This window comes from Hyposmocoma kahamanoa, unplaced genomic scaffold (genome assembly GCF_003589595.1).
Source record: "Hyposmocoma kahamanoa isolate Upper Pololo Valley unplaced genomic scaffold, ASM358959v1 93, whole genome shotgun sequence".
NCBI classification, from domain to species: domain Eukaryota; kingdom Metazoa; phylum Arthropoda; class Insecta; order Lepidoptera; family Cosmopterigidae; genus Hyposmocoma; species Hyposmocoma kahamanoa.
Window position 1 is genome coordinate 22269945 of NW_020654810.1, and position 25497 is coordinate 22295441.

Consider the following 25497-nt stretch of genomic DNA (forward strand, 5'->3'; position numbering starts at 1 on the left):
ATCCGCCTTATGGCATACAAAGTTTTCTTAGTTTTAGTAATTCTCATGCAATAATTTGTAATCATGCAGTCCAATTAATGCAACCTGTTACTAATGAAACATAATAACAATAGTAAAATAATCAATAACAAATTTAATAATATGAAATGTAAATTTTATAAGAAATCTTCAATATTATAGAATGTCCAATCATTTAGGTAATTAAATAATAATTTCTTAAATTCTGCACAATCGTTGCAATTCCTAATTTCAAGTGGAAGTTTGTTATAAACCTTCGTAGCCATTACTATTACACTCTTTTGAAGTAGAGCAGTTTTACATGATCTACTTTTCAGTTGATGAGAACGGCTAAAATAATAAATTTATAAATATAAATTTCGTATAATAGAACCTTCTACCTACAAATTTACTATATTACTTGAATGATATTAAATTATTATCAGGAGAGCGCCTTGCGAAAAAGCTCGTCCAAAGAAGTACTGCCACCTTGCCTATTTCTGCCGCCAAGCAGTAATGCTCACATTACTGCGTTCCAGTTTTGAAGGGTAAGGGTGCTGGCGAAATGACAGACACATGGGACTTGTCAACTTATATCTCAGGGTGACGGGCGCAGTGGCAGTGCCCCTTAGATCTTTGCGATTTATAGCTCTGAGTGGCACTGCAACCGCTGTGGATAGGAGTCTAGGCTACCACCAGTCGCATGACCTGTTCGTCCCATTACTTGGTGTTGTGAAAAACAAAAATATTTTTAAATTATTAAATACCCGATTCGACCGCGAAGTCACTTTCAGGCTGTTTTATAAAATGTGTTATATAAAAATCTTGTAAATACATTAAGGCAATAACCGTGTTACATTATAATATTCAAAGTTTTCTCTACACTGCACAGGCTCTACAAACCTACCACGAGCGGCAGTCACTCACTTGAGTAGTCGATATCACAAAATCGTAATATGTGTCATAGATTTAATTAGAAGTTATTTTTGTGAGTGAAATAAACAAAAAATATATTACAATCGTCTTACATTTTACAATTACATTTAATTACAATTACACAGGATAATAAACTTAATGTAACACTCGATTCCTAACATTAGTACCTAATATAATAGACTGCCTCGGCTTCTCGTGAACATTTGCACGAACAGCTGCGATGTTTTCGCAGATTTTACGTTTGTTGAAGTACGGGTGTTGGCTGATGGTTCACTGAACCGGTCGACTCGAATTTGGCCATCAAACCTTGAATAGTCGGCTGGGAAGGATGACCACATAAACTGTAAAATGAACGCAACGCGCGCATCGTTGCCGCAATAGAACACCCATTTTGATAATATTTTGTTAACATTTACACGTGTTTCTCGGCGCTGTAACCTGCCATGATGGTTTGTCTTTAGTGACTGATAATTATAACTTTTTTCTAAAAAGAATCAGACCTCAAAACTTCGTGGAATTACATGCATTTGCCAAGTTTTATAGTAACCGGTTACGGGAAGGTGCGCGAAACTGCATTCATCCCCTAGTTTGCTACCCCTGGAGGCGGAATATTTTCTTCGAATTTAAATGGGACCAACACTGAAGTACGCTCTCTCCAACAAAAAAGAATCATCAAAATCAGTTCACAAAAAAGTGTTCGCGTAATGTACACACCAAAAAAGCAGTAAACTACAAACTTTTTTTATGAAACAATAATGCGCATTCGATCTCCATGTCACCTGATGGAAAGTCACGATGAGGTCGACGATGGAGCATGCACACCTAATTAATGCCTACGTATTCATTCTCGCCATGACAAGACCCAAGATACAGCGTTCAGATTTCCACTCTGTAGCCGTTCGCCACATAAATATGGAAGCAAAACGCTTCGCGCGATCCTTGATATATCCACAACATAGAGGTTAAACCCCAGCCCACGTCTAGTCCTCCAATAATGGAAAGGGGAAGGCGGAATTAAATCATGCTATTCCATCGCACACTCTTCGTGACATATCCTGTAGAATAATGCTCTAGACTATAGGTACAAGTAAGCGACCTGTGCACAGAAGTACAATACATAATGAGTTGATAATGATGATATTGATAATTAGCAACTTAAGGGGAAGTGGAGCAGAACTAATGTAAGTCAATGATCTAATTTAGCCTCTCATTAGAGGAAAATTTGTACCCAACAGTTGAAAGTATATGAATGGATACAGCCTTTATTTTAATTACAATATTATCTAAATTAAAAAAAATCATTGTCATGTATGTTCGCAGACACGCATGTAGATGGATTTACCGGCATCATGAGAAAGAGAGCGGCATCCTTGATGCGCAGACTGCGTGGCAGCGGTAACGGCATCGCGAGTATTATTGCAAGCAAGATCCAGGGTTCATTTCTTGAACACTGGACCAAACTTCATATATACACGAACCCAGTACATATTTATAAGTTATACTAACCAATATGGATGAACAATCCGAAATAAAGTATTTGAATTAGAATAAAAAGACAATACAATATAAAAACAAACACGTTAAATGGGTTCGTGGTTTAGCCATAGTCCAAAATTACTAAGAATGTATAAAATATTTTTTTTATGATAATAAGTGGGGGGAGAAAGAAGTCGTACATCTGGTGGTAAGTGAGACCTGTCCATATCAATTCCAGTGCCACTCAGAGCTTTAAATCGCAAAGATCTGAATAGCACTGCCACTGCGCCTGAGACTAAAGTGGGCAAGTCTCATGTGGTTGTAATTTCAACAGCACCTTTACCCTTCAAAATAATGCTCACAATACTGCTTGGCGGCAGAAATAGCTAAGGTTCTTCCGGGACAAACTCAATCACAAAATGCGTTATGGAATTTCATATTTGTGTTGAACTTACTATACATACTGTATGATTGTAGAGTAAATGTACCTGTCAAGCAAATATAACTACGCCATGTACAGAAACGTATTCCTACTCGTATAATAAATAATACTTCATATGTTTTCATAAGTCAAGGGATTTATTAAATCTGAAATATTTACACGTTTCATATAATTGAACATATACCATTAAATTTATTTACATTATTTACGTATAAGAGAATAAACTGCGAGAATTAACCGTAAATCAGTCGAATCGCACATTTATCCATTTATAACTAATTAATAAGCCAGCTTCCTCACACACTAAACAATGCCATGTCTAAATGATCATTAGGTCACGCCTCTCTATTACAGAACCTTGGTAGACAACGTGTAATGACAAACCAGCCGTCTTATCGAGTTAACGTCTTAAAATGTACGGGCAAATATACTAGAATCCGAGTCGAAAACCATTGGTACCGCGTCTGTCGGCTAGATTACACGCCTTCTAATTTCAAATTTGTTGGTGGCTGAATCGCATAGAGAAGAAAAAAGTTTTTAATTTTTTTTAATTTTGCTCAAAAATATGAATCTTCGACTTCATGTGTTTTTCGGTCAGCTCCTCTGGCTTTTTGCATCATTGAGCGGCAAGAGTTTCCAAGGTGTCCCAGGATACGGAAGGAATCTAATAATTAAGACTCTACCAGCTATCGAAGACTACCAGAGCAATGTATACGAAGTTTTCATGGAGCCTTATTTATACGTGAGTAGTTTTCTCAAATGTAGTTTTTAATCAGTTAATTTTAATTAAAAAAGAATTCTTTTTTGATGCCATTCTGGATTTTATAAATCGATATGTTAACTCAGTTTTTCCAATTTTTAGAAGTAAAGTATTTTTAGATTTGTCTCTACAATATCTTTACTCCTTTACTGCATCACCAACTAACTTATACTTACTCTAACACTCTGAAAACTCTACATTTCTATTTCATTAATCATGGCACAATTTGCTAAATCTCTACATTAACATAACATACTCCACATGTGCGTATTGAACATTTCATTCACATCTATAACGTTTAATTTAAAATCTTTCGTAACTATAGAAAAGTTTGAAAAAATTATTTTAATCTGACTTCAAAAAAAGGGGAGATTCTTAATTCGACAGTTTGTGTGTGTGTGTGTGTGTGTGTGTGTGTGTGTGTGTGTTACGCGACTACTTCGACATTTGTGAACCGATCTCGATGATCCTTTTTTTTGTTGGAAAGAGGGTACTTCATTGGTTCCATGCAAATTGAAGAAAATATTCGATTTCTAAGGTTGGCAAATTACTTTACCATAACCGATTTCAATAGGCTCGCACCTCTACATTTTTAGGAATATATATGCGAAATTTCATTAAGGAAAACATTGTGATAAATCCTCTTGAACAAGGTTCAGAAAAACGTGTGATGTGCCCAAACAGCATTGGGCCAGTGTGCCGGTCTATCGCCTAGACCCTCGGCTGAGAATAGATCCGTGTCCAACAGTGGCACATACAAATGGGTTGACGCTGATAATGATGATGATTACATAAAATCGTAGAAACAAACTTATTTACGGTTAATTTCTGAAATAAATATCGGCCATTCTCACAATTTGGGCATTCTCAACCTAATTACCGCAGCAATTTTTTTTTTCTGGCTTATTATTCCCAATAACATTGAAATATGAACAAGTTTCAGCTAACCTTTATTTAGCCAAATCACTGCTGTACAAAATAAAAAGTAAAGGTCCAAGAATGGAGCCTTGCGGGACACCTTTTCGGCTTGACTTGAGGTCTGAATCGATGTTGGTACCATCAGAGTTTTGTATTACTCGTACTACCTTTTGAAAACGTCCATTAAGGTAACTACTAAACCAAGAATAAATTAATAAATATGGAATTGTGGTCAACACCATAGTAAGACATTCCACACGCAAAATAGGCGCCTTGACGTCGAGTTGCGGACACCAGCCCGTTACACTAAGTACCAAGTACCAAGTAAGACATTTTTGAAAGTAATTTGAATTTTGATGGAATCAAACTCACATCACGGTATGGGAAATCCACACTTCGTGAATTCTATATTTTCAAATAAAACTTTACGACAACACTGCAATTCGATTGTGAGACCAATCTTAAATGGTTCAGATTTTTTGCGGAAGGTTTTTGAACCCCACCTCACAGTCACAGTCAACTCTCATTATCCGCAATTTTGTTTTATATAAACTTTTTCTGCAAGGTCTATGAACTTTACATTTAAACTAACGTGTAACTATAATAAGCTTTGTCGAAGAGCACATTGCTCTTAATGATTGCGACTATTATGAACTATAGATGACCTTTACAACCCTCTCGTTAGAGGAGACCTGTGCCCAGTAGCGGGATGTGCAATAAGTCGATGATGATTATCTCTTACAACACTTCCATTGGCGTATATTAGGAAAGTAAGTTTGACTAAAACGAATTACTTCCAGCAGAACATAAAACTCATAATTTTGAGTATAATTATATTTTAAAATAACATTTTTCTGTCAAATTTGTACATTACAATTCATTCGCTGTAAAGTGGACAATAGGGGAATTTCAACAATTACGTTTTTCTTGCTATACCTCTATAGTCGTCACTTACTAGAAATTCTTTTAAAGGTTTAAAATTACATATAGAACAGCTTTCGACGCTTAAATACCTAACTACATAGTCCGATAGGATTCATCTTTTCATTTGTTACAGTTTGTGAAGCTTTTTTGTCACATTTCTAAAATTACTTATTTTCACTTTCGTCAATTGTCAAAATTTGTCGGTTAGGTATCTTATTGTCACATTATTAGATTTAAATTCCTATCGCTTTCACTTAACAAAGATTCTCAGGTGAATGACTATGTTTTGTTACTTTTCTTTTATCAATGAACTTAGTTTCAGTTCTGCACGTCAATAGACTGAAACTGGCATCTATAGATGTGTCTCTTTGATTCGTTTTCTTTTTCTAATTACCTGACATCCGCTTCTTTGTCCGCTTGAGATTTGCTAAATAACTACCTTCAGTTCCGTAAACAAGCCAAAATTGAACGGTGTCTTCGTTATTGGAAATGAAACTATTTTTTTGGATTTAAACCGTTTGTATTTATTTTTCAAATAAACCAAAGTTTCAGGCTCTACAGATCCCATGCTAACAGCTAACTGAGATGGTTAAGTCATCAAGAAGCTTATGTCTAATATTAATGCAAACCGCATTTTGAGCCTTACTTACAAAGATTAATAATTCAAATTTATCAAAGAACATCCCTATTTACTGAACTTTTACTATTTAGATCCGAAAAAATAGTTCAATTCCAATCTATCTATCCGACCGTGTTCGCTCAAGTCGTCTCTCGTCAAGTCTATCTACGTGTTCGACCACTTCCACTCCTAGTTCAGTTGGCGATAATGCGCTCGAAGATGATTAATATAGCCAATCTTCGCGGCGAACCCTCGTTCACATTGGGGACACGTAAGCACACCGCCAACGTAATTCTAGTAAATAGCGGAGGGTGGACGAACCTTTATTTCGTCACGTTTCGCGTCGAGTTCAGCTTTACGTCGCTCTTCGAACTCGTAAACTTGCCTCTTCACAATCCCTCGCCATTCAGGGCACAGTGCTGCCAATCTTCCCATTGAGACGGCTCGATATTGCGTCTTCTCTTAACCGCTCACGCGATGCGCTCATCCTACCGCAAAATGGCGGCTATTTGGTTTCGCAAATTAGAAAAGGATTCAGTTTAAATACAAGTTTTTAAAAATAAAAATTATTATTCTGCATTGCTAAATAAATACCCTCCGTACTACAACAAAAACATCTCAAATAAAATGCAGTAATACACCGCAAATCCTGCACTTAAAAAGCACTAATGAAATTTTTGGTGTACTTGGGTAAATATGACAATATTCCGTTTGAGTGGTTCTAATGTTTACCATGAAATTACTCCTTAAAGTATAGTTTATAAACATTTATATTCAGGGTAAACTTAAAAAACGCAACTTACGGTATGTTTTCAATAAATAAACACCGACATCCGATTCTTGAAGTTGTTTATTTTTTTTAAATGACACACCCAGGCATTAAAAACTTTATGGTTTGCTAGAGTAGTTACCGAAATAGCAATAAGTATTAGTTATTTTACCTGTTATAACTTCGATGTCCGATAAATCGGCATAAAATCATCACCGGCACCTCTAGGTGTGGTATGCTTCCAGAGACGCATGAATCGCGTGAGCGGATATGTCGCTTAATTACAATCTATAGATATAAATCGCAAAACCTAAGAACTTATATAAATATTTCAGAACGATTTTATAAGTAGACATCTAACTAAAGAGACTAAAGAAGATTTTAGATTTAAGAAGTTGGAGGTCTTTACAGGATTTAGATCATAGGTTCCCAAACTTTTCAGCTCACCGCCCACTTACGCAAGATAACACCCACCACCACATAAAATAATTGAAAACACGTATTTTTTATTAAATTAACAGAAAAATCATAAGCGAAAACCGCATTTGAGGCCACAGGTAGGGACCACTTTGGGGAACTATGATTTAGATTTATAAAAGAACAAGTGATCATTTTGGTTAAAATCTGGAAAATTCTAGCAATCTAAGAACATCCAAAAATGAGTATTATGTTAATAGGTCTGAAAAGAGAGAGTACGGAGTCTCGAGAGAACAGAGTCAGCTTAATATGATTTTTCCCAAACAAAATTTAACATTCGTTTACCACTTCACGTTTAGAACGTTTTGGGAATGTAACAAATATACTGCTGAGCACTATCGTTATTTCTTACTTATTTCTATCTTATTTATATCGTTACTTATTTCTCATGATTGATTTTTCTATTTCCTCACAACTTTCTTCATCACTCGTATATCTATAATAAAATATGTTTTACATTTTCCTATCACTTAACAACTGTTCCTTTAATTCTTACTTCACAATGAGTGCTATTTCGATTACCAATACGACGTACAATTCATCAATCATTTTTTTATCATCTGGTCTTCTTTTGTTACGTCTTCTACTTCTTTCCATTTCACATTAGCAATCACAATAGCCTTCCCTTTATCTTCAACCACTATTTCATCTTGTGTTTCTTTCTCTAATGTGAAAACCACAGTCAGTTGGATTGTTGTTTACAGGATTCTTTCAGACCAGTATTTCCTGGCGGAGAGCGTACCCAGAAACAAATTGATTTAGCTGGCGTAAGTATGTTTTAATATTACCCCAAAGTTCAGTCATCATAGACTTATGTCTTCATAATTTATAGGTCATAACTTTTTAATTAGATGGAAAGCCTAAACAGAAAGTTCTATCTGAGATTACAGTGTGGATGTGGTGGAACAGTGTGGTAAATGTATATTTTCACAATAACTGCTTATTTATACATTATGACAGTGACAATATCAAATACACGTAGATTTTCTTAACGAATATAGTGCGTTAGTATCTTTCTTTCAGTTTTAAAATCAAATACATTAACTGACTGACTCATATACGCGTGTATAAGATGAGTTATGTGACCTAAGAAACTTAAAGCCAATAACTTTGCCTATGAATCAGACGTTAAAACCTTTCAATTCCTTTAAGTTCACAGAATAATCAAATAAAAACTGATACCGGGTCGTGACTGGTCTTTATCTCCATTAAGAAACAACCTATCGATATTCAACGATTACGAATCTTTGTTGTTTTTATTTTAGTTATTATTGGCTTATAAAAAGGATCGTTCGCGCAATTACGTGTTGTGCACGAATAACGTGATCAGATTTGAATATTTGCGCGGTTAACCGTTGTGTGGAGTTGTTGTTGAGCCATTTTGAATACTTAATGTTGTTTTAAAAACAAAATGACGATGTGGATAATCTAAGCATTCATGGATTTCGTTTTTACAATCGTTATTTGTAGTTGTCGCTGATAGCGGAAGTTCTGTACTTAACAAAAACTAGATACTTATCTGAGTATATAATCCGCAGGGCATCCGTGTTGCTGACACCTGCATATATCGTCGGTTTTGTAGAAAGGCTACACACAGCATTTCGACTGTTTTAAAATTATGTTTAAAATTGAATTTAAAACCTAATGTTATTGAAACCAAAATTGAATTTAAAACAGTCGTGAAAATCTAAAACACGCTCGCCTGAAATATTTTTCGAAATGGCGCTTACGCCCTTTTCACAAACACCAACGATATACCTAAATTAATAACTGAAATCCTTTTCAAGTGTAGGTACTATTCACTAAACAATTTTACCAATGGAGACCTGGGAGTCGATTCAGAACCTCACGATAACTCAGTTGTCGACCGATTTCTTTTCATTTTTATTCACAACACCCGAATCGAACGTCAAACCGTCGTATTCAAAAGCGAACCGAAATGACGTCACACCCATACGATTACTCGATCTTCTCGACCCGCAAAGGATACAAACGTTATTCAGAACATAGTTATCGAGTAAAATCCTAGTAATCCGAGTAAATCCTATTGTTTACAAAGCAAGAATGTATTAAGGAAATCTCTGATTATTATATAGGTTTTGAAGGGTAAAGGTGCTAGTGAAATTACAGGTACATAGGACTTGTCAACTTATGCCTCAGGGTGACGGGCGCAGTGGCAGTGCCCCTCAGATCTTTGCGATTTAAAGCTCTAAGTGGCACTGCAACTGTTATGGACAGGTGTGTAGCTTACCATCAGGTGCACGACTTGTTCGTCCCGTCACTTGATACAATATTAAAAAAATGAAGTAGCAAAAATCAACTGTTCCAATGGCAATTTTTAACAAGAGCTGTTTTCGTGATTTCAGAGCAGTCCATAGTAAAAACTCAGTCAGTCATTCATCATCAGAGGGCAATAACATGACGGTGAATAAAGTACCTATACATACGTTTAAATGACGCAGAATGTCTTTGAATAAAATTATTTCCCACTTTGGCTTCTATAATCGTGATTGCGCCAGGGTTCCTTACGTCATTCCATGACTGCATAAGACATAAGTATTTATCTGATGTATATTTGATACTGTTCCCGCTCAGGGAATTTTACGATTACCTTGTAAATATGGAATCACGGAAATAATGTTATACCATTTATTTCGTCATGCCACTCCCTAGCGTGAGTTAACAAGAAACGTGGTGCCAGATGATAATTTCGGCAAGCATATAATTTTGAAAAGTTTGCCGCATTCATCTCAAGTCTTTATTTAATAATAAGTAGTTACAAGAGACTACAAAATATAATCAATCCTCCAGCGAATAAGGTCAAGTCTTCGCAGGACTTGAAAAAAATAGTTACGTGTAATTTAAGTAAGCAGGGTTACTTTTTTCGAACTGAAAATATAAAATAATATTAATAATATTATTCGACAACGTCGCATAAACGTATGCTCCGATCCCAAAGTAAGTAATTAAAACATTTGTGTTACGGAAATCAGAAAAACGACGGTATTACAAACACCCAGACCCGAGACAATACAGAAAAGTCAGTTTTTACATTGACTCGGCTGGGGATCGAACTCGAGAAAGAGAGAACCTCAAAGATGGCACACCATCAAAACCGGCACAAAAGTACTAAATATGTCTTTTGATCATTAAATCAAATAATGGTACGAGAGTTGGGATAACACATACCTATGTATGGAATAAAAAATTACGAAACAAGAAATAACACTTTGGAAATTTGAACCTGGAGAAGGACGGTTCGGGTAATGTGGTCAGAGTTGAGTACTAATGCCTCAATATTCCAAGAACTCGGCATTATATAGGTACACTTAAGTAGAAGCAAGGATCTTTACGTTTTTTCCTAGACACCCACGGTTCAATGATGAAGGACCTTGATCCCGCAGACCATCGCCCGAGCAACGAGCGAATTAGATAATATGTAATGCGAACTTACCCAAGCATCAGTGTCTCTGAATAACGATTGTCACTTAGTGTCCCATAAAAGAATCGTTTACCTTAGTTAAACGAAATCGTGGTAACACGATTTTGGACTTAGTCTACTTAGACCTAAGGTTAATATTATGAATATCTTCTTTCTTAATGAAATTACGTATATTTTTTCGGGCATACAAAATATTTGAGTAAATGCACTGCGATGTCATAGTCATGATACCACTCTCCTTAAACTTTTCTCCGAGAGAAACCCGAGAACCTAAACGGTACACAGAATGAATCGCTCGTTTTTGCAATACAAATATGGTTTGTATATCTGCCGCTTTACCCCACATGACAATCCCGTAGGACATTATACTATGGAAGTAACTAAAGTAAACTAGTCTAGCAGTAGCAACATCGGTAAGCTCACGTAGTCTACGGACTGCGTATGCAGCAGAGCTTAATCTGCTGGCTAAGGAAGATATATGTGGAAACCATTGAAGTTTACTATCTAAGGTTTACTATCCAAAAAGACAGCTTCATGGGCGTAGTGACTGTATCCCTTTATGACAAAACCAGATGACCACGCTATCTACAGCAGCCATTTGAGTAGTGGCCAAAATATATTAATAGTATCTAAAGAAAAACAATCACCCCAAATTATTTGCCCCGGTTTCCATGTACCATGGATCAAATTCAAGAACACTCAGATCAAAATAACACTAGGGTCTTCTTAAACACCAAGTTTGTCAATAGATTTATTTTTGGAGGTAATGGGATGGCGTTTACTACATCAACAAAGTGTTAAGTTTAGTAAGATGATAATATCGTCAAAAACTATTTACTAACCATCTAAAAGTTATTTTTAAAACTCTTAAAACTTTATAATACCAAATAACGATGATCAAGTCGTTCGCCTGGTGGTAAGGATAAGTGAAATAATCATTTATTCCACTGGTAAACATTTTTACACTTGAAAACGTCATTTTTAAGCTACTGCTCGTTCACTGTGCTGATTCCCCTGAGAAGAACGAGCAACAAACTCTAGAGCTATTGCTTTTTTCAAATAAACTTAAATGCTATAGAATACACTTTGAAACATATTTGTGTGGAATCTAAACTCATGTTGTCTTTCCATACATCTTTATCTAACACGTAATCCACAATTTTGTAATGTGACTTTTCAATAAAATACTTTTAATGTAAGTTTTAAACTTAGAAAATGTTAATTTTTTATTGAATTGATATTCAATTATTTTTTGTGAAATTACTGCACTAGTTTGTTGTAATCATTAATACAAATATCGAAAGAAGATTAGAAAATGTTATTTCTTTTAAAACTTAGAAAATAAACTTAGATAATGTTATTTCGTTAAATGTTATTGTAAAGTCATATACAGGTCCCCCTAAAATAATCGTTTAAGAAGATTTAGTTCTAAGGTTAATATTATGGATATATTCTTTTTTAATGAAATTATATATATTCTTAAGGGTATACAAAATATTTGAAGTAAATGTACCTATTGTGATACCACAGTCATGGTATCACACCAGTCTCCTTAAAGTTTTCTCAGAGAGAAACCCGAAAACCTAAACAACGCATAGAACGTATCGCTTGTTTTTGCAACACAAATATGGTTTGTATACCTGTCGCTCTACCCCACTTGAGAATCCTGTAGGACATTATACTTTGGAAGTAAGTGACATGGATAGGCCTACATAACACTAGGCTTCCTTAACAGCTACTTTGCCACAATTTAGAAATCGCAAAGATCTGAGGGTGCCGGAACCGGAAACCGGAACTTATCACAAACAACGCTTTTGCATTTTTGTAACTTTCAAGTCAATTACGCGGTTATTGCTTAATAATAAAACTGAAACTAAATAAGATATAAAAAAACGCTTATAGAGGGTTTTGGATCTCGTTTAACTAATTCGAGACATGTTTATAGCTCAATTTCTCGATTACGTTGTTTATGATAAGAACGACAGAAACAGGTATAGCTAGCATATTGACTCGCATATGGTTAGGTCACGTTTGTACTCCCGTTATCGAGTATATGACCAGAAATAGAGACGAAATGTCATTTCCTTTGTTTGAAAACTATTCTGCCAAATCATTACGGTAACAACTGCACTATGTCATTTCATTTGTTTGAAAACTATTCTGCCAAATCATTACGGTGACAACTGCACTACGATTGGCCACCACGAATTGGACGAAAAAAAGGACGAAAATTGAAAAATTACAAATTTAATATTTAATTACGAAATACGAAATATGATTATATTTGTTTTGTAATGAAATGTTTTGCTGTTATTTCCACACCACCGAATGAGACAGCCCCACATAGTTAGAGATATTATCTTTATTACAATAAATACAGAATATTTTTGGAATATACGGAGACGTACACATAGGTCAGTTGATGGCGCTGTACTATTACAGCTTTCAAATTTGTTATTTCAGTGCAAACTATTGTTGATAATAATTAAAAGTGATATAAGCCCCATTTGCCTGATCCGTTGCCAGGGATGAGTGGCGCTTATTTCGTCTCTATTTCTGGTCATATACTCGATGACTCCAGTTCACCTTACGAGATTCAATATAGTTGTTGACAAATAAATCACACTTTTTAAATTGCCCCAAATTTGATCGTTCTTCTCTTATCCAGAATCTTATCCAATCCCATATGCTTCTTCCGACTTCCATAGATCTTTTATTGTTGTCCAACAACTCTTCTATATACACTTATTTTAGAAAATGATATAAAAATTTAGCTGCTGCAATAATAACATAACATTTATTCTATATTTATACTATTTGTTCACATATCATAATTCCTCGCCTGATCCCTATTTAATTTTTTTCTCCAACTTCCAAATCCCGTTTCCAAATTACATTCCATGACATTTTAAAAGTTTTTCCGTTTTAAAAACAAGTTAGTCAAATCCTTTGTAAGTGGCTGAAACGTTTACCGTGAAAAGCTAAGAGAAATAAGAAAAAAATTGTCATTTCAGAACTAACATAAAATATGTATAAGAATTTTATAGTATTTTGCTTTGATCGTCGGATCGACCTTCCAGTTAACCAGCCGTCCATTTCATTGCCACAAATAATAGGGAGTCCAAATTTGTACCCTTATATCCGTCATATAAAGTTAATTTAATATCCCGGCTAGCCAGGAAAGACCTTACCGTGTCTAATTGAACAATTCCGCATAATCCTATAATACTAGACGACGTAATTAGCAATCTGTTGGACTGTAGCTAATGGTTTTAGGCGCGTGTCTTTTTTAATTAATATTTCAAAGTTCCGATCATGCGTGATGTCGTGTTAAAAAAATTATGGTAAAAAAGTTTGTTGTTTTTCTACAAGTTCAGTCAAGTCAAATTCATCATGATCATTTTTTCATGAACAAATTTTTTAAGTTACTTCTCGTTGACTATGCTGACTTCCCTGAGAAGAAGGGCGTGAACCTCTAGGGTTTGCTCTTTTCAAATGAACTTAAATGCTATAGACACTTTAAATCGTATTTGTGTGGAATCTAGACTCATGTTCCATTACAATAAATACGATGGCTGCCGCTGATGTTTGAAACACAGATTATTAATTATCTAGTTCAGACACAAACGTTGCTAGTTTAACGCTGTTAGTGTCAAATTCTGTAATCTAATTAAATAAATGAATTTATTATTATTATTACTAGTTACACGAAATCTGTAACTAGTACTAAAAATCCATGCAACAAACTGAAAGAAGCTTCAAGTTCTGTGCAGCCAATGGCAGTTTTTTAACCGTGATAGCCTAATGGTTTTACCTATCGCCTCTCAATCCGAGGGTGTGGGTTCGAATCCGGGGTCGCACCTCTGAATTTCTCATTTAATTTGAAATTTGCCATGAGCTTTTCGGTGAAGGAAAACATCGTGATGAAACCGCGTCGAAGAAGAAAGAGACCCTGATCTGAGAGGAGACCCGTGCCCAGCAGTGGAACATATAAATGGGTTGCTGTTATCAGTTTGAGTTTACAGTTTTCATCATTACTTTAAACAGTAAATATGATTAATATGTCCAGTTTGTGTCCAATCCAAGTTTTGTTACAGTTTTGTAACGTCTAGTGTTAAATTTAAAAATTTCAAGTATTATTTACTTACGTACGAATAAAAAAAAGGGATTTAGCATGCGTCACTTGGCTACCAGATCGTCATTCTAAGGGGGAAGTTACGGTCAATATCCTGGATTAATTTTTTTATGATATAGCAGGTGCAGTACCTTTCAGAACTTTTCAGTCACAAAGATCTGAGGGGCAGTACCACTACGCCCGTCACCCTGAGACATAAGTTGACAAGTCTCATGTGCCTATAATTTCAACAGCACCCTTGTCCTTCAAAACCGGAACGCTGTAATATGAGTATTACTGCTTGGCGGCAGAAATTGGTACAGTGGCTGTACTTCCCTGAACGAAATCTTTCACAAGGAGCTCTGAACTCTGTTACTAAAAAGCCAAGGGAGAAATAGAAGTTCAGTAGCAGTAGAGCTCCTCGTGATAGAGTTCGTCCAGGGAAGTACTGCCACCTTAACTATTTCTGCCGCCAAGTCGGTTTGGAAGCGTAAAAAGGGTGCTGGTAAAATTACAGGCACGTGGGACTTGTCAACTAATTTCTCAGGGTGACAGGCGCATTGGCAGTGCTCCTAAGATCTTTGCGATTTAAAACTGAAACTGTTATGCATGGACGTATTGCTTACCGGCGCACGACTTATTTGTCCCGTCACTAGGTAAAAGTTACGATCAATGTCATGGACGTATTTAACTGCCTGATCTATACTTCGTTTCAATCCATTTTGAATAAAAAGTAAACATAGAAGTCACTGACCCGACCTTAGACGGTTTAGTGATGGCCAATTGTAAAGCCTACTAAAACTCAATTAATAATAATAATAATAATAATAATCATTTATTTCAGTCATTTTGGCCCATATTAATTGAATACAGTAATTACATTTAATGATTAATTACAAGTTGGTGAATAATAAAAACACAAAAATAAAAATAATTTAAAATTCATTATCAATAAGTTAAAATTAAAACAATAGCAAGAATCCAAACTTAAATATTCAAATTGAAAAATATAAAATAACTAAACTTACATAACGAAGCGGGATGCACTGGCATGCAACCGCAACCACCTACACATCATATCCGAGTCCCAGCGCTCGGACAGTGCGCTCAGAATCCCATTAGTACTAGACCGTAGGCGCGACAGTAGTGAAGCGCTCCGTTTGCGTATTATAGCATAAAAGTCATCAATGTGAGCTTCTGCAAACATGGCGGAGGCGCTACAGAATCTCGGCATTTTCAACAGAATTCTGAGCGCATCGTTGTATTGTACACGCAGTGCGCTGTACGCCCGCTGTGTAAAATTAGTCCACAGGCTGCACGTGTAAAAGCTCTGACAATATGCTTTAAAGAGCGTCAGCTTTACTTGTCTTGTACAGCGCGAAAAATTATTTAGTAATTAATTGAGTGAATCGATTTGTTCAATTGAGTCATACTAGCGGTTTTCCTTACATAACCTATATAAGCATATTTAAAAAATTTCAATTTAATTTCTCCTTCAAATCCTTACACTTAGATACTTGTTCGATTGCGATTGAAATGTTCGATTTAATAATCGATTACTAAACTTTAATGGATTGAATCGAATGTATTTTTCGAAAGCACTATGCAACCATAGGCTAGTCATAGAAGTATAGATGAATAATAACCTCACTTTTGGACTGCCATTTTTCAAATACGATTTTACGATGCTATTCAAATGAATATTGTTGAAAAAAGTGATGATATATCAAGTCGAAATCTTCGGAATATACGTGAAAGTGTTATTCATTCGATTTATTGAGTGATTGCTTTAGAATTTTAACCAAACAGGTTTGTTTACTTTTTGTTCAAAATGGATTGAAACAGACTATGCTTCGCAAATTATTCATTAACAGTATAAATAAGCCATAAGCTGGAGATATAACTGTTAATATTGACGCTAAAAATGATATAACTCTGAACAATGCCATGGAAAACGTGGTATCATAATTATCAGATAACTGACGAAGCTTGAAAACTCGCGTGCCACTAATAGCTCTCAAGATAGCCAAGGTCTGTCAATTGACAGAACTTGATTGGCATCATTACCATAAGATGCGCTGACTTTGCGATCTGATGTTTATTTTTATTATGAAGTGAATCTTCAGTTTTTTTATTAGTGTAACCTTAGATCAGCCATTCTACCGTACGTGCCAATTCTGGGCCCGAGGCTTTTCTATAGCTATTTTACACGAAGAGTTTGGTAACAGACGATAATGGTGGTAGATAAAAAGGTCTGCAGTTCAACAAAATGGCGGAGTGTTTCTCAACACCGCTGAAATTTTGCTACAGCCAGTCACATTCAAAAAAAGAAAAGAAATAACACACATATCATTCCAGTTGCAAAGATTTCCAGCAGATTACTTAACACAATATCATGAATCATTATATAGCTATTACTAGCTATTACACTTAGCGCACTATGCACGCACAACACTTCACTGAGAAATCTGCCTTACGAACACATAACGTCTAGTGTTAAATTTATCAATTTAAAGTATAATTTGCTTACTTACGTAATAAAATTATATTGAATACGTCGCTTGGCTACCAGATCGTTATTCCAAGGGAGGAGTTATGGTCAATGTCATCATACACGCCAATTCTGGACCCGGGTCTTCTCTATAGCCCGCCTATTAACGTGGCTTCTTTCACCCTTTGCGTGTTGAGTACTTCCTTCATAGAAAAAAAAACCTGCCTCTAAATAAATATAAACTACCTCCATTGCCGAACGGTTACCATGCTAGTTTGCCACGCAGATGTCCCGGGTTCGATTCCTGGGCCGGAAGACAAATTTTTAAGGCCTACATTTATTTCTCTCGTGAGTTTAGGTGTAATTTGTGGTTATCTATGTGTGTGTCCATGGCACCTGCGATACAGGGTTAGTGCAGGACTATGAATGTGTGCGTTATTATTATAATATACTTAAAATAGATTTATATATGTTGTGTGCACGTATTGAGATACTTATGTATCAATGAGTAAATAAGGCACTTGGAAAATAAGACGCATCTTTCATAACCATGGGCTTATCGTATTTATAAATGGCCAGAAGTCTCAAACCATACAAACTGTCAATTTTTGAACTGAGAAATTAAACGACCGCAAAAAACTTCCGTACATATTTCGTTTGCTGTCTATTTTGTTATTGAAAATTAACTTCTTTTTTTCCGAATTTAAATTACGAATAAGTATTTGAAAAAACAAAGGCATCTAACTGGATGACGAAATACTTTCATAGATTTCTCATAGATGGCGCTACGGCTAAGAAGTCGTTGAAAATCAAATACAAAGATCCGACAAACAAGCCATAGAGAAATTCGTGAAGTCCGCTGGTTCGTTCCGTGGCTTAGTTGGCATGGCGTTAGTTGTAGTTGCTAGAAGACGTCGGTTCGAATCCGGCCGGAAGGAAGGATTTTTTTCTGTGTTCGATCTTTGTATTAATAATTAAAAATTAGTTTATGTGATGCGCAATACAATTAATAATAGAGAAATATTTCAAATGAGCCTCGGCTACACAGGACTACACTAGACTATTCTACCGACATTTGGAATCATTGAAAAAACTATAGGGTACTGTTTTGGCATAATACGTTACGTATTCAACTGATAACCCACTTAATTTCTATTTCATATTGAACATTCTTTGTACCCACTCCTTATAAGGCGGCGCATGGTACCTGGCTAAGTGAAGAAATAGATTTGTCACAGAGGACTCCATGGCGAAAAACTCGTTAAAAACAAAAAAAAACAGAGATCTGCAAGAAGCATATAGAAAAAATCGTAAGGCCCGTTAGTTCGTTCGGTGGCTTAGTTAGCATCTGACACGGTTTGCTGGAAGACGTTCTGCTATACCCTGATTTTCTTCCCGTGAATATGACAACTAAGCATTTATATTTTAATAGAACTGAATGTATGTATGAATGTATAGATGAATATATAATGTGAATAATTTACCACCACAACACGCGTTGACCAGGAGCAGAGACATTAGTGCCGTAATCCTGTGGATCACATTTTTGTAATAGTTAACCTTGTAAAATTGTAAAAGTGTCCAATAAATATTTTAGGGAAAGTTTTGTGAGTTTTTTTTTAAAAGACTGTTGCCCACCGCCGCCTAACAGTTCCAATTCAGCCGGATCTAAGAAATTTTTTCCAGGTATTCGATCTTTGTATTAGTTTGTATTAATAATTAAAAACTAATAAGTTTATTTTTCTTAAATTTATTATAACGCACACACACTCAAAATAGCTACACACTAGGGAAACCCTATTTATGTGGTTTGTGGGAAACCCTGTGTCGCGGGTGCCATGGACACACGCATAGACAACCTCAAATTACATCCAAACTCACCCGGTAATCGAACATGGGACCTCTGCGTGGCAGAATGGTAACCATTCGGCCACGGAGGCAGTTAAATTGTAATTAGTCCTACGAGTTTGTTAGCATTTTACAAATAAGAGGGGAGTTTACGCGCCGCAGACGAGCTGTAGTCGCGCGTATGTATCGCACATTTTGGTAAGAGATAGTTTTAATTTTAGTTTTGTTTGTTAATTTCAGTTAATTTGTGAAATGTAGCAACTACATGAAATTCTAAGTGTAAACTCCAGTGGCATACATACTCTTCTTGCTTGCGACGCGTTTGAATCGATTCACTACAACATAGGGATGGGTAATATAGCTTTTTCTGAATATCGTATCGACATTCGAAATCGGATATTGAGACTATATATTTTCTGAAACTATATGTATGTATATTCATGGATACAGCCCGCGTGCGCGCTGCGTTGATACATTGCCGTTACTGATATTCGGAATGAGATTTCGATACTATTATATTATTGGATACAGCCCGCGTCCGCCCTGATACTTTGCCGGTTGATTAATCATATTTATTGATTAATCAATAAATAAATTAATCGCATCGTCCACCATTGGATGGGAACGCGTTACGCCAGAATACAAATTTCCATCAAATAATTAACTTCCCTTCATACAGTATACACTTTCGAAGACGCACAAAAAACAGTTTCGTGTTGATATTCACTCAGTGAATACCTGATACGAAGCAATATTGGTATATAGTTAAAATTATATCATCAAAACATACTTTTATTTCAAGATTTTTTGTGTTTCTTGGACCATTTTTGTACAATAAATTAAACGCCAAATATTCCATTTATAATTTCTGTTGCTTTAAAGTAAAGAAAATTCTCCAAGAAGCTCTTCAAAATATGTCCTATGAGGATACAGAGAATTTATTTATTATCGTAAAATAAATGTTATCATGTTTAAGTGTACATTTTGTTGATTGGCAATTTATTGTTTAATTGTTTAATTTTATTTCATAAGATTCTCCTAAAAAGTATTTATAATATTAACAGTATCCACGTTTATAATTAGTAGTACTTTTTACTTGAAATACAAGAATTTTCTAGTTCAGGTACATGTGTTATTTTTACATTAAATCGCATAAGTAGTCTTTAGTTTTCTCTGTACATTATGTTACTGAATAAACAATTTTATTATTTATTTATTATATAGTTTGGAAAATATACGATTTCGTGTTGGTATCCACTCGTTAATCGCTCGGTTTGGTCCGGCATGGGTATAACATACGGCATGCGGATATTGCTCCGCATATCCGACATATAATCTTTTGTTTCTTTATATAGTCTTTGTAAGGATCAACACATATTGCCTCTTAATACTCGCCGGAATATTGCTGATTTAGTCTATTTGTTAAACATCATAAACGGTGATGTCGAGTAGTATTGTCATTAATATACCTACGCGTTCCATGAGATACTACCGTCCTGTTGCAGTTCCGCTGGCGAGGACTAAATATAGACAAAAGAGTTTTCTTTATAGGTCTTGCAAGAGTTTGAACGATGTGTTGAGCAAGAGTGAACTTAATATTGACATATTCAATTCTAAGTCGAACTCATTAAAGCGTAAACTTGGGGACGCGTTTGTTTAATGGGCGATCATTTCGTGGCGCAGGTATTGGGATATATGTGACTTGCATTGCGTACATGCATTCTTCATATATATGTGTATATGTATGTATATGTATTTATATATATATATATATATATTGTTGTTACGTAATAATTTTATTTGCTGTGACCACTTTCTAAGTGCTCATTGTTTAGTCATTATGTTATTTATTATAAGCGCAAACCTTTAATTGGCTGTAATGTAGGTATTTGTTGATGTTTTTAATTTGTTGTTAAGCTGTTGGTTTTCCACGAATAAATAAATAAATAAAATATAGTTTCTAAGATACACGATATGGGTACATACAATATATGTATACATTCCAATACCTATCCCTACTACAACAGCAGCGCAGATGACGCGTGTTGACAGCGCTGTAAACGCACGTTCGCGGAACGCGCATCGTCGACGCGTATAAGATACGCCCTGTACATAGGCTCTTACTCTGTATAGTTGATGTTAATAATCTGGCATAAGATTATTATTCAAAACTACTTAAGTACATATAACATGGATTCGTAAACAAAGTTAAACAGTTTAAATAATACTTAGAGAGCGATAGCGATAAGCAAAATATTTTTTGCAACGTTTTTCCAAGAAATAATTTAGTTACGTTTAAAACAAAGCCCCAATTATGTCATACTCGTATAGTTTGTATAACACTTCCTCAATCAAAGTCGAAGCGGTGCAATTAAGTTGATAGGTATCTGTGTTTAATACAAACACTTTTTTGTTAGCTAATTTGATTTTAAAATGGTTTATGATCGTGTCTGTTCACGCATGCGATTATAATTTAATGAATAGGTAGATATCAGATTTAAATATCAAAGAAGTAAGAAATATTATCACATAAGGAAAATTGATGGAAAATTTGCAGAAATGGATCAATACATCTTAATTATATTCTTCATTTTGAATAATTACAGTACTTTCCTAAAAAACATGTACCCAGATGCGCCTGTTTAAAGATTATTAGCAAAAATTCTCATAGAAGTCAATATTTGGCATTGAGCATTTGCCCCGATTTTTCTCTATCGACAAATATTCACTTTTTACAAATTATACCACTCGTGATTCCTTATTCTACCACAAATGCTACAGTGCTGTGTTTCGCGTTGAGGAATTAGGAGGATCTTAACATCGATAATATGTTAAGGTGACGACGCTATTTTATTTCAGATGGACCTTCTGAATGTACCTTCTTGTTCCGTATTTCAGGCACCAAGATCTTTGCCAGGCCTTCAAGCCGTAGTCAACCTACAACCTGACGCAGGATCAGGCGTCACCGGCGAACTGGTCTTCACACAAATAGTCCCCAACGGGCCAGTTACCATAGAAGGAAACGTCACAGGTCTAACTCCGGGTCTACACGGGGTGCACGTTCACCAGTCCGGAGCCATTAAGGATAATTGCAAAGATATTGGGCCGCACTTTATAGCGTATTATGTGAGTAAATATTTGTTGATGTATTTAAATTCTTTCATTGTGATCTTATGCGTTTGGTAACTTTAAATTTGTGAGAAATATGTAAGACAACGGTGATGTGACAATAACTTATACCGCTGTTTATAAACACACATTTGTAAAGGAATTAAATTACAAAAGGCTCCTATTTGGCAACGGTAGAGAACTTGAGAGTGTTTTTGTTAAAAGCGAAATAGTAATGTGGCTGCGTAAGCTTTTGAATGCAGTGATAGCATTGCGTAGTTTATTTGGGTCAATTTTAAAGGTAATAATTGTAAAATGTAACTAGATGTCAAAATAATTTAAAAAGGGAAAGTACAAAAACATATCCAACATTAATATTTGTATTAGGTCAAAATATTATACATAAATGACAAAGATTATATGAAGTTAAGGACTTATTTGTTTCATTTAATATATGAAGGGGCTGTATATACATAAAACCTTTGCCCACGGGAATAAATGTGTGAAGGCTTAAAAAAATCGGACACTGTATAGGTTAAGTTAATAGTCAAATAAATTGTTTAAATAAGTTGTTTTTCTCGGAAAATAATTGTAAATCTTTGGCGCCATTAAAAACTTACCTGCATTACGGCGTAGTATTGAAAAATACCCCGCAATTCACAAATCATATGCACAGTTATTAAAACTTGAAAAAACGACTAACAAAACATAAAAAAACTTAAACAAACTTGTCGCACGACTGTCATAACACAAACAAATGATGTTGTAACAAAAAAGGTATGTAAAGCATAAAAGCAGACAGAAAAACAAACAAAAATCTTAATAACATTCAATTCAAATCCAGGGTCGACATGGGGGACCTCGCGATCACATCCGTCATGTCGGAGATCTCGGCAACATTAAGGCGGAAGAAGGCACTGTGAACATTAAGATCGTAGACCATCTCGTGTCTCTATCGGGGCCCAGGTCCATAGTTGGAAGATCCCTGGCCATTACGCAAGCGGAAGATGACTACGGTAGAGCTGGCACGGAAGACAGTGCCTTGACTGGTTCCTCAGGGCCTGCAATTGCGTGCGGCATTATTGGATATCTAAATTAGTTATAGTGCAATGTTAATTTATTAGTCCTAAGATGATTGTAATACAGGAATTTTACAGCTACTAACTATAAGTTTTTCTTTTCGTATGTTTAGCTGTGTTATGAGTGTAACCACACTAGCATAATGTTTTTTAACCGAATTTGACCTTTTTTTGTTGGAAAGAGGGAAATATATGACTACTTTCCAGGCAAAGAAGCACCACTTTACGCCACACGTGTTACTCCACTCCGGTGCTCCGAGCAGCGGCTCGCGGATAAATTCGCACTGCTCTGAAACCAACTTATATTTGAAAACTTCAGCGTGTTTTCACTTCAAATGGCCGGCCACTTTTTTCCTAGCATAGTATAAATAGGAACAAGCAGGGCAACAACCTTGTTGTGATAAGACCACATGTACAAAATGACTACTTGTCAGAAGAGAACTTTTAGGAACGAAATTAGTCGATTACCTACTTATTTTTTATAAATATAAAAGTGACGGGACGAACAACTCGTGGGCCCGGTGGTAAGCGACACGCCTGTCCATAACAGTTGCAATGCCACTAAAAGTTTTAAATCACAAAGATCTGAGAGGCACTGCCCCTGCGCCTGTCGTTCTGCCACAAAAGATAACAAATCCCGGTATTTCTCCAGCGCCCTTATCCTTCAAGTCGACCGCAATGAATCTCACATTATACTGCTTGGCGGCAGAAATAGATAAGGTGGCAGTACTTCCCTGGACGAACTCTTTCACAAGGAGCGCTACTGTTACTTCTTATTTAAATACTTCTTTCTTTTTTAGTTAAATTATAACATAATTTAACTAAAGGCAACTTGGCAAAAAAATATACTGTTAGTTTTGCATAGCGGTAATTAGAATTTATAGTTTGACCTGGCGTTAGTGTCTGCATGCCTTGTATAGACTCGTGGCCCGATCAAGATGGTACAGTCGCGTCTCAATGAGTAAATGAATTTAAGTAGTTACGGTCTGACCGCTTATCATTCTATCCAGACATATGGATGAGGAGGTCTCGGGTTCGATTCCCGGCAGGACCAAATTGGGTAATGAACTTTTCTAAATTGGATTATATTTCATATTATCAGATCGTCTTTCAAGTGCCGCAGCAGAGGGTTTATTTGACCTGAATGACATTTCGATGCATAAACTATTTGCGAAGCCATGAATTCTTAACATCGAATATATCAGAAATAGAGACGAAATGTTATTTAATTTGTTTGAAAACTATTCTGCCAAATCATTACGGTGACAACTGCGCTCCGATTGGCCAGTCCGAATTCGAAACAATTGACGGGTGTCGTCAATTGTTTCACTTCAAATCGATGAGTTTAACTTCAGCTTTGCTATAATGGGCGAAAATTGAAAAATTACATATTATTTAATATTTAATTAGCGATGAAATGTGATTCCGTATGTTTTGTAATTGAGTTTTGCTGTTTTTCCCACACCACCGAATGGAACAGGCCCCATTGTTAGAGATATTATCTTCATTGCAATAAATACGGAATATTTTTGGAATATGTGGAGATACAGATCAGTTGCTGGCGCTGTACTATTTCAGCTTTCTAATTTGTGATTTCACCGCATACGAGAGTTGATATTTAAAAGTGATATAAGGCCCATTTGCCTGATGAGGTGCCAGAGATGGATGGCCGTTATTTCGTCTCTATTTCAGGTTATGCACTCGATGATACTTAATAAAACTCAAGAAAATATTCCCATTTGATTTAATTCTGAATCAGTATAGTAAAGTTATACCAAAAACTTCATAACAGAAAAATGCAACTTTAAAAAACAATAAATACATTATGATTGCGAGCACCACAGAGTTGTGAAAAATGTATAAAGAGTTATCCTTAAATTTATTATGTGATGTTTTACACCTGACATTTACCCTAGTTGTGAAATAAATACATTTTTTTAATAGACGGAGGGCATTGGAAGAGAGCATTAAATAAACTCCTAATAAATAAACGCTTGTCAAACAATGTCACTTGATTATAAGAGTTTTTTTAAACATATTGAGATAAAAGTTTTAATCCAAAGTTGTACACATCCGCCATTTAAAAAAAAACATTTG

At 35.5% G+C, this 25497-nt stretch overlaps 1 protein-coding gene across 2 annotated transcripts; it reads left to right on the forward strand.

Annotated features, from left to right (window-relative positions):
- Positions 1-3237: 3237 nt before the first annotated feature.
- Positions 3238-23478, forward strand: LOC113237455 (superoxide dismutase [Cu-Zn]-like). Of its 2 annotated transcripts, XM_026473938.1 has the most exons (4): positions 3238-3593; positions 8023-8085; positions 22112-22339; positions 23166-23478. In XM_026473938.1, exons 1-4 carry the CDS (start codon positions 3417-3419, stop codon positions 23418-23420), a joined length of 723 nt encoding a protein of 240 aa, XP_026329723.1. In that variant the 5' UTR covers positions 3238-3416; the 3' UTR covers positions 23421-23478. The 2 variants fall into 2 exon arrangements, with proteins under 2 accessions (XP_026329723.1, XP_026329724.1); XM_026473939.1 differs by lacking the exon at positions 8023-8085.
- Positions 23479-25497: the final 2019 nt, after the last annotated feature.

Excerpts from the sequence above, each read along its gene's own strand:
- LOC113237455 (XM_026473938.1), top strand. The coding sequence starts at position 3,417 with ATGAATCTTCGACTTCATGTGTTTTTCGGTCAGCTCCTCTGGCTTTTT. Across the intron at positions 8,086-22,111 it reads AACAAATTGATTTAGCTGGC|GCACCAAGATCTTTGCCAGG; the intron begins GTAAGTATGTTT and ends TCCGTATTTCAG. Across the intron at positions 22,340-23,165 it reads CGCACTTTATAGCGTATTAT|GGTCGACATGGGGGACCTCG; the intron begins GTGAGTAAATAT and ends ATTCAAATCCAG.